We start from the raw sequence: 9,315 nt of genomic DNA on the forward strand, positions 1-9,315 counted from the left end.
AAATTAAAGCTACTTAATTAGGTTTAATTTTCCTAGAAAAAAACAAGATGGAGGGGTCTTGTCTTTTGGATATCACATGATCCTAACCTTTCTATCGTCTACATCCATAGCCTTCAATTTGATCTTACTGGTGTATATGTTTTGGCCTTTTGTGTTCTGATGAATATTTTTATGCTATTTGTTCTAGTAAATATATTTTTACTTTTCTGTATTTTATCCATGATTATTATTAAACTGGACAAGATATGATGGAAAGACTCAGCAACTTATTAACTTAAAACCCATTTCAAGCTAGGTTCTTTTGATTTTTATTTTTTTATTGATTGATTTATAAAAGTTTTGTTTGATTTCAATTTAGTTTTCAATTACAATTTATTATATATAATTTTTTTAATATAGTTCTTATTCTTTTGATTTTTGATTTTTAATTTTTAATTTTTTTCCTTGATCTTCTTGTATAAATTTTATAAATTTTCAATTTCATTCTTCAATTAAAGTTTATGGTGTATTGTTTTTCCAATTCAGTCCTTATTCTTTTGATTTTTTCTCTTTTTGTTAAAGCTATTTTTCTTTTCAAGTTAATCCTCCTAATAAAAAAATTTGGTTGCCCTTTCATTTGTTTTTTATTTTAATTTTCACCCTCATTTTTTATTTTATATAGATGAATTTTATTTTTTTAAATAAAAAATATTTATTTTTAGATAATATTTCTAATCATTCAACATTAAATTTTTATTATGTTTTTTTTATTTTATTTGATATCTTTTTTAATAATTTTTTTATTTATGTTTCAATTAATATCCCTTCTTTATAATTTTTATTTTGCTTGTTTTTCCAGTTTTAAATAAAGATTTAAAAAAAACAAAAGTGGATGTATTTAATTTTTTATGATATTATTTTGGTTGATCTATAAATGTTTTTATATTTTAAATTTATTTTTCAAAAAAATTATTTTCAGATAATATTTGTAATATGTGAAGCCTTGTATAATTTTTTTTATATTTTATCTTATTCAATTATTTTCTAGTGTGTTTATTTAATTAATAAATTCAGTAAATACAAAAAAATAATGTTTAATTTTTCAAGATCAGATATCTTAATCTACATTTGTCTTTCAATATTTCCAGTTATGCTTTTAGTTATTATTAAGTTTCTCAATTTACACTCAGAGTTTTTTTTATGTTAAAAAAAATCAAAAAAGCTTGTATATAAATTTATAATTTTTTTTAAGGTATGGTTTTGGGCTATGTGTCCTCTCTATTGGGTAAGGTGTTTTGTTATGTTTTATTGGAGAAAAGAAAAGGTTCTAAAGGTCATAATCCGGAGCGACCTCAACCATTCATTCCTTGAAGGGGATCAACACCATTGGTGGCATCTAAGGGTGTTCCTTTTTTTTCTTGTTTTGAGAGCTAGCATAGAGAGTGAACTAGGTTGTTTTTGGTGTTTTGGATGTATTTTTTGATGCATTTTTTGTTTGATTGATGAAGAGATAAGAATGAATCAAAGGTTAAAAGGTGGTAATTGAACCAACCTTTTTGGGGAGAAGCTTGAAAATGATAAATTGTGCTAGACGACATTTTATCTGGTTTCTATTTTTTTGTTTGAAAACCATCAAAATTATATTGTTTCACGCAAAACACATATTTTTAGCTAAAATGCATCATTTCATTTAATATGACAAATTGTTGTTTTGTTAACCCTAAAACAATTAGGGTTAAACTTTTTTGAATTTGTTTTTTGCCCTTAATCTTTGAAATTTTGTAATTAAACCCTCAATTGACTCTAATCTTTAGAAATCCTTTTAGTTTCACACGTGGCCTTTTTTTATTGGATCCTTGGACTTTAGTGCCTTGTATAAAGTGGTTATTGGTCTCAAAATATTTCAATTTGGTCTTCGATTGATCCTTAAATGTTAGATTTCTTTCAATTTTACCCTTAATCAATTCAATTTCACCCCCTCCATGTTTAGCAACTTATGCATTATGATACTTGGACAATTAATTATTTCAATTTTTTCCAAATTAATTCCTAAACTAGATTTCTCTTTTGATTAAGCCTCTAATTGAGTCAATTAAACCCCTCCAAGCTTCAATTACATCCCTAGCTTTCTAATTTTTGCAATTTTACTTTGATCTTCACTTTTCTGCTTTAATCATGCCCTCAATTGACAAAATTGAACTTCTAAACTTTACAACCTTGTCCATATTGGTTCTTAAACTTCCAATATGTACAGAGTCGATTTGAGCTGGGTTAACTTGATCACACATAGACCCAATGAATATAAGCAATGTCTTTTGGGTTATTTTAGACATATTCACTAGAGTAGGGTCAAAGCCCAATTTTCATCATCCATATAGGTCCAACGTCTATTTTTGCAAATAACTTTTTCGATGAAATCTTTCATTTTAGGAATTAACGTCAATATTTTTGTAAAATCGATGAAAATTCTAATTTTAGTGATTAATGTCAATATTTTTTATAAAATTGAAAAAAATTTCTTTTAGGGACTAACATCAATATATTTTTTTGAAATCGATAAGATCTTCTACTTTTAGAGAGTAGAGTCAAATTTTGGCAAAGACGGACATTATCTCTTATTTTAGGGATTAACATCAATAATTGTTTTCAAAATCGTTGAAATATCCTATTTTAGGAATTAACATCAATAGTTTTGTAAAATCAATGAAATCTTCTATTTTAGGAATTAACATCATTGTTTTTTTAAAAAAAAAATCAATGAAATCTTCTATTAGGGATTAATGTTAATATTGGTTTTTTGAAACCAATAGAATCTTTTATTTTTAAGGATTAACATCACAGTCTTACAATGATAGATGAAATCCCCTATACTTTTAGGGATTAACATTAAAATAATTGATGAATTTTCTACTTTTTAAAGACATTTTTTTTAAAAAAAAATAAGATAAAATGAACCACAAAATAAACTTAAAATATAACTTAAACTATTAAAATAATATGCGTACAAGCTGATAATATAATTTAGAGAGTTATTGTTTTTTTTCCTCTCTTTTTTTTTTCCCTCAGACAAACAAATAAATTAGGGAATGAAATTCCACTTGGAAGTAGCGAAAACATCGGTAATATATCCATCTACATGGAAGTTGCTAATAGTCTATCTATCCTCGCATGTATAGTTTTAAAGACCGGTCTAATGATTGATTCAATTTAAAATTTTTATTTTAACTGAATTAATAGGTTGGTCAGGTTAATTTTTTTTAAAATCAAAATGATATTATTTTAGTAAAAAAATAAAAAAAAATAAAAGTTAGTGGATTTACAACTGGATTTTACCAGATTACCGAGTCACCGAATGAACTTGTCAGATCACTCGAGTCATATTAAATTTTTTCTTTTTTTATTTTTCTTCAATTTGATTTGATTTTAATTTTAAATTAATTAAATTTTAAATTAATTAGATCAGATTTCAAAATTATAATCACGTGTTAAAAAGAACATATTCTACAAAATCCGACTAGAAAAGGGCCAAGTAGATAGATACAGGACCTTTCCAGCCTTTCACTTCACCTTGCTTACCCCAAGAATTTCACGAGTCACCTTCTCACTACATTTTCCTTCGAGGGCCTTCCTTATTTTATTTATTTATTTCGGGACCCACAAAAAAGTAAAAAAGAAACTCTGGCACTCATGGGATGATGCCACGTTGAAGCCCAGCCACTTGTCTCTGTCTCTCCCGGCACGTGCCACCCTCATACGTGCGGTCTAATCCCCCTGTCTCTCTTCTCAGTTCTCCCATTTTTGCATGGCCTAGCTTCACTCGAGAGTTGAGACCAAGGGGCAAATGAAAACGAAGGTAAGGTGGGGTCCGCCTATGCCCACATCCATTAACATGCAGACACGCGTCTCTCGTTTCTCTATTTATTCACCGCTCAGGGTGGCTCTTGGCAGAGCACGCAAGGAAGGAAGAAAGGGTGGGAAGCTGATAAAAGAGAGTAGTAGTAGTAGTTGTCTTTGCAATCTCGGTCTAGGGTTCCATTCTTGATTCCACATTGTTTTATTTAGCTAGCAAGCAAAGAAAGCAAAAATGTTTATTGAGAAGTTTAAGGTTGAGAGTCCTAACGTTAAGTACACTGAAGATGAGATTCACTCCGTGTACAACTACGAAACCACTGAACTTGTTCATGAGAACAAGAACGGTTCTTATCAGTGGACTGTCAAGCCCAAAACTGTCCAATATGAATTCAAGACTGATATTCATGTCCCTAAACTAGGGTTTGCACCCATATTCCATTCCTTTCTATTCTTTTCTTCTTTCTTTTTGTGCTCATCTTCTTTAATTGGAGGCTCATCCTTTGTGGGTTAATCTTAAAATCTTGAGATAATGTTTTAATTTTTCTTTTTCTGACAGTGTTATGCTTGTGGGGTGGGGCGGAAACAATGGTTCAACTCTCACTGGTGGTGTTATTGCCAACAGAGAGTGAGTTTCTCTTCTTTCTTGTTTTTTATAGTATTTTATTTGTGCTTTGCTTTAAATCAGGGATGTAAAATTGGTTCCTTTTGGTTGGTAAAATTATGTGATTGATGTTTAGTTGGTTTCTTTGCTATTTGAATTTTTAATTAATTTTATGACGTGAGGTGTTGAATATTTTCCAGAGGAATCTCCTGGGCAACTAAGGACAAGGTGCAACAAGCCAATTACTTTGGCTCACTTACCCAGGCATCAAGTATCAGAGTTGGGTCCTTCAATGGAGAGGAGATTTATGCTCCATTCAAGAGCCTGCTCCCCATGGTATACACGTGTCTAACATTACGTACTGCCTTTAATTACTTCCCGTCTTTGTATTATATTTTGAGTTAATTCATAAATTGTTCTCAACTAAGATGTTAATCAACACTAACTTCTCTAAAAGAATTCTGATGTTGAAATGTTAAAAAACAATACAGGTGAACCCAGATGATATTGTATTTGGGGGATGGGATATAAGTGACATGAACTTGGCAGATGCCATGGCGAGGGCCAAGGTTTTCGACATTGACTTGCAAAAGCAATTGAGGCCCTACATGGAATCCATGGTACCACTCCCTGGAATTTACGACCCTGATTTCATTGCTGCCAATCAAGGCTCACGTGCTAACAATGTTATCAAAGGCACTAAGAAAGAACAAGTCCAGCAAATTATCGAAGACATTAGGTAGCATTTTAATTTTAATTTTAATTACTGTTAACTTTTCCGGTTCTGTAACTGGAAAAAAGGTTTTTTGTTCCTTAGATGGAAAGGTAATCAATGTGGTTGTGTCTTTTCATAATTAACTAGGGAGTTCAAGGAGAAAAACAAGGTGGACAAGGTGGTTGTGTTGTGGACTGCCAACACAGAGAGGTACAGTAATATTGTTGTGGGGCTGAATGACACCATGGAGAACCTCTTGGCTGCTGTGGAGAAGGATGAATCAGAGATATCCCCATCAACCTTGTATGCTCTGGCTTGCATTTATGAAAATATTCCTTTCATAAATGGAAGCCCACAGAACACTTTTGTTCCAGGTTTTTAACCTTAAAATCCCACTATTTGTTTCAAAGGTCAAATATTGCTGGTTGTTAAGAAGTGTCGAAGTTCAATTTTTTTTTTTTTGGTTTTTGATAACTACAGGACTTGTTGATTTGGCTATTAAGAGGAACAGTTTGATTGGTGGAGATGACTTTAAGAGTGGTCAGACCAAGATGAAATCTGTTCTGGTTGATTTCCTTGTTGGGGCCGGTATTAAGGTATATAATACATTAAGAAAGCGGAATCATAGACTTTTTGTCCTAATTGTGTTTTCAATAATTGTGGTGACATTGACGGGGTGTTTGTGATTGTGATGATTCAGCCAACGTCAATAGTGAGTTACAACCATCTGGGAAACAATGATGGCATGAATCTATCAGCACCTCAAACTTTTCGGTCCAAGGAAATCTCCAAGAGCAATGTTGTTGATGACATGGTCTCTAGCAATGGCATCCTCTATGAGCCTGGTGAACATCCTGACCATGTTGTAGTAATCAAGGTAATTGATCTCACTTTTGTTACACTCTCAACTCCTTTTCCAATTCTTACTCTTGAAGTGCTTTATCTTCTTTTGTTCTTTTTTAATTTATGTTTTGTATTTTACTTGTATAGTATGTGCCATATGTTGGAGATAGCAAGAGAGCTATGGATGAGTACACCTCGGAGATATTCATGGGTGGGAAAAACACTATAGTGCTGCACAACACCTGTGAAGACTCTCTCTTGGCTGCACCAATCATCCTCGACTTGGTTCTTCTTGCAGAACTTAGCACAAGGATCCAGCTCAAAGGCGAAGCAGAGGTGTGTTTTCTTGCACTGAACTTTTGATCCTGTTTGATTTTGTTAGGCAAACTAATTTACTTCTTTGTGGATTGACCTTGTACCGATTCTATATGCAGGGCAAGTTTCACTCTTTCCACCCAGTTGCTACTATTCTCAGTTACCTCACAAAGGCTCCTCTTGTAAGTTCTACTCTTTTATACCACTTGGTTGTTCTTTGGGATTTAATTACTGACTCAATGAAATAAAGGGAAATGGGAAGTTGGGGTTAATGTATTTTTACCTGGCCAAAAGGCCAGTACTTCATCTATGTTGTTCATGCCAATGTACTCAGTTTGACACGAGTAGTTGAATTACTTTAGTGACAAGATGTAAATCAAATCATACTAATCTTGACTTGATCCTTAATACTCACTTTGGCTTTGTCAGATTATCTTAATATCATCAGACTTCTTGTCTTCATCACTGAGAGCTTATGACTAACTTGTATTAACTCTCTAATGGGGAAAAAACAGGTTCCACCAGGCACACCAGTGGTGAATGCACTGTCAAAGCAACGTGCAATGCTTGAGAACATACTTAGAGCTTGTGTTGGGTTAGCTCCTGAGAACAACATGATTTTGGAATACAAATGAGCCAGTAGAAGATAACAGTGGAAGAAGATTGGTCTAGGAACTAAAACAGCCAGCCATTTTTCCTTTCTCTTCCACTAATCCTGTGGTTAGGAGATGCTTTTTCCATATATATAAATGTAATAGTTGTGTGATATTAATGTTATGTATGGAGTTTGTTGTTTATTTCATGTAGCCCGTTTGCTCTGGTTCTCTGATGACCAAGCACCTCTTTCTATTGGAAAAGGAAAATATGCATGTAAATTGTTCATAAACTGTGTTTATCACAGCGAAGTCGTGTAGTTATTTCAGTCTATACCATTAAACTATAGTTTTCTTCCCTTCTGAACTCTTCTTCTTCAAATTAAAACTACTAACGAGTATGAATTCATGATTTGTTTAGTTTATAATCATGGTAATTTTGAAATCATTAGTAAATACATAAACTTCCATCCCCAGTTTTTTCTTGAATACCCCTAATAATTAATTCCTTGGCACTCATGGAGTGCCAAGGAAAGGGGGGAGAAAATTTCAATGGTCCCCAGCTATCTGTCCTCTCTCCAGTGCCATACATGTGGAGTGCTCATTATTTGAACCATCCATAAGGTCCACAATTTTGTTGTTACATCAATCAATATATACAAGGAGGACAATTCATTCTCTGTGGGAATAAAACTGGTCCCGTGGGGCTAATTATCATCTCAGGCTGACAAGTTTTGGATTGTGTGATTATTTTCATGTTGCCTGCAAACCTCAAGAGGGCAGGTGGGTGGCCTAGACTGTTGGAGATAATGCCGTGGGCCTGTATAAATTTTCTGCACCAGATCATGACTCTTACAGAACAGAGGAACGATTCAACTCTCTCTGTTTCTTTCTCTCTCAATTTCTTGATTCGTTATCCATGGAGTAACGCCTAGCAATATCTTCGAAAAAATTGGAAAGGATTGGTCTTACGATATCTTCTCGAAACAGAAGTGATGTCTTCCAAAAAAAGCTATCAAGGGAGATGATTCTCCTCGTTGGATACCAGGATTTGGGATAATCTATAACCCAAACATAGCCGTTTTTCATGTAATCTCATACAGTATCAAACAAGATCATGAAGGGGCTCCGGTGCCAGCACTGATCATCATCAACTCATATAACTGTTACGATATGTCCAATATGTTTTTGAATATCCATCACATTTTATATGAGCTTACAATTCGAAGAGGGCCTAAAGGATAATCATAATCTTAGCCCTAATCCTTCTTTATAACAGCGCAACAACAACCAATTCTCGAGTTTTGAAGCAGGAAACTGAGGCTTCTCCCTCAAAGCGTCCATCTATCACATTTGTGTTATCTCTCAAAAACTTTACCAAAACAGTTAAAACCAGATGATTTAACCGCTCTGCTATGCGAGGGTTAGATTAATTTTTAAAAAAAAATTCAGGTATTATTGTAAATTTGGGATTTTTAGAATGTTCAAAGATTGGGAAGGAAAAGAAGTGTGAGTGTGTAACTTATTTCTTGAACTATACTACTTACACAATTTCGGAGATCAAATTATATAAATTTAAATTCATTTAAAATCACATGCTATGTTATTACCGTCTTTCAATTTAAAATATAACATTGAAAAAAAAATTATACACCTAAAAATATATAAAAAAATATATAGTTCATAATATAGTTCATCTCATGCAATTCTTTTACTCGAGTAATTTTTCCATAAAAATATAATTTTTCCATAAAAGTATAATTTGCAATAACAAGATTTGGAGACCTAATTGATTGAAAATAATTCCTACATTGTAAAATATCCCACTTCGGTTTCTCCATTTTAATATTTTCAATTTAAATTTTGTGTTTTAGAAAAAGCAATCAAGTACTCTTCAAAAAATACCATTTTGATTAATCAGGTGTGCTCTTGACAATGGCATTTTCGAAATAGATGTTCTTGATTGATCTTGTGTTACAAGAGCATATTAGATATGCTATTAAAGAGGTTTAGACTTCAATCTCTATATTTTATTTTATTTTATTTTATTTTAATCAAAACAATTAAAGATGAGAAAAAAAATTCTATGAAGAGGGATTTTTGTGAAAATGGACAGAACAATCAAATTTAAAATAAACACTCTAAGGATGACGTGTACTTGAATGAGATATATATTTTTTAATAAAAAGAAGAAAATGAAGCTGAAAACAGGGGCTCTAGGATTATGATTATGCCCAAAAAAATGTTAACGGTTTAATCCTTTCATTACTCCTTCCATGTCTGTGCAGAAGGTTGATCATAATATAACCTTATTAACAAACCTTTGACAAGCGAATAGAAGGTTGGGGATGTAGCTCAGATGGTAGAGCGCTCGCTTAGCATGCGAGAGGTACGGGGATCGATACCCCGCATCTCCA

The 9,315-nt window shown here is 32.5% G+C and overlaps 1 protein-coding gene and 1 non-coding gene across 2 annotated transcripts; both read left to right on the forward strand.

Annotated features, from left to right (window-relative positions):
* The first annotated feature begins 3,912 nt into the window (after positions 1–3,912).
* Positions 3,913–7,265, forward strand: LOC133695416 (inositol-3-phosphate synthase 1). Its single transcript, XM_062117408.1, has 10 exons — positions 3,913–4,251; positions 4,388–4,456; positions 4,633–4,768; positions 4,924–5,171; positions 5,295–5,521; positions 5,628–5,743; positions 5,848–6,024; positions 6,138–6,326; positions 6,425–6,487; positions 6,821–7,265. Exons 1-10 carry the CDS (start codon positions 4,064–4,066, stop codon positions 6,938–6,940), a joined length of 1,533 nt encoding a protein of 510 aa, XP_061973392.1. The 5' UTR covers positions 3,913–4,063; the 3' UTR covers positions 6,941–7,265.
* Positions 7,266–9,242: 1,977 nt separating this feature from the next.
* Positions 9,243–9,315, forward strand: TRNAA-AGC (transfer RNA alanine (anticodon AGC)). The gene has a single exon. It is a non-coding gene; the product is annotated as a tRNA-Ala (tRNA).

Source organism: Populus nigra, chromosome 5 (assembly GCF_951802175.1).
Source record: "Populus nigra chromosome 5, ddPopNigr1.1, whole genome shotgun sequence".
Taxonomy (NCBI): Eukaryota; Viridiplantae; Streptophyta; class Magnoliopsida; order Malpighiales; family Salicaceae; genus Populus; species Populus nigra.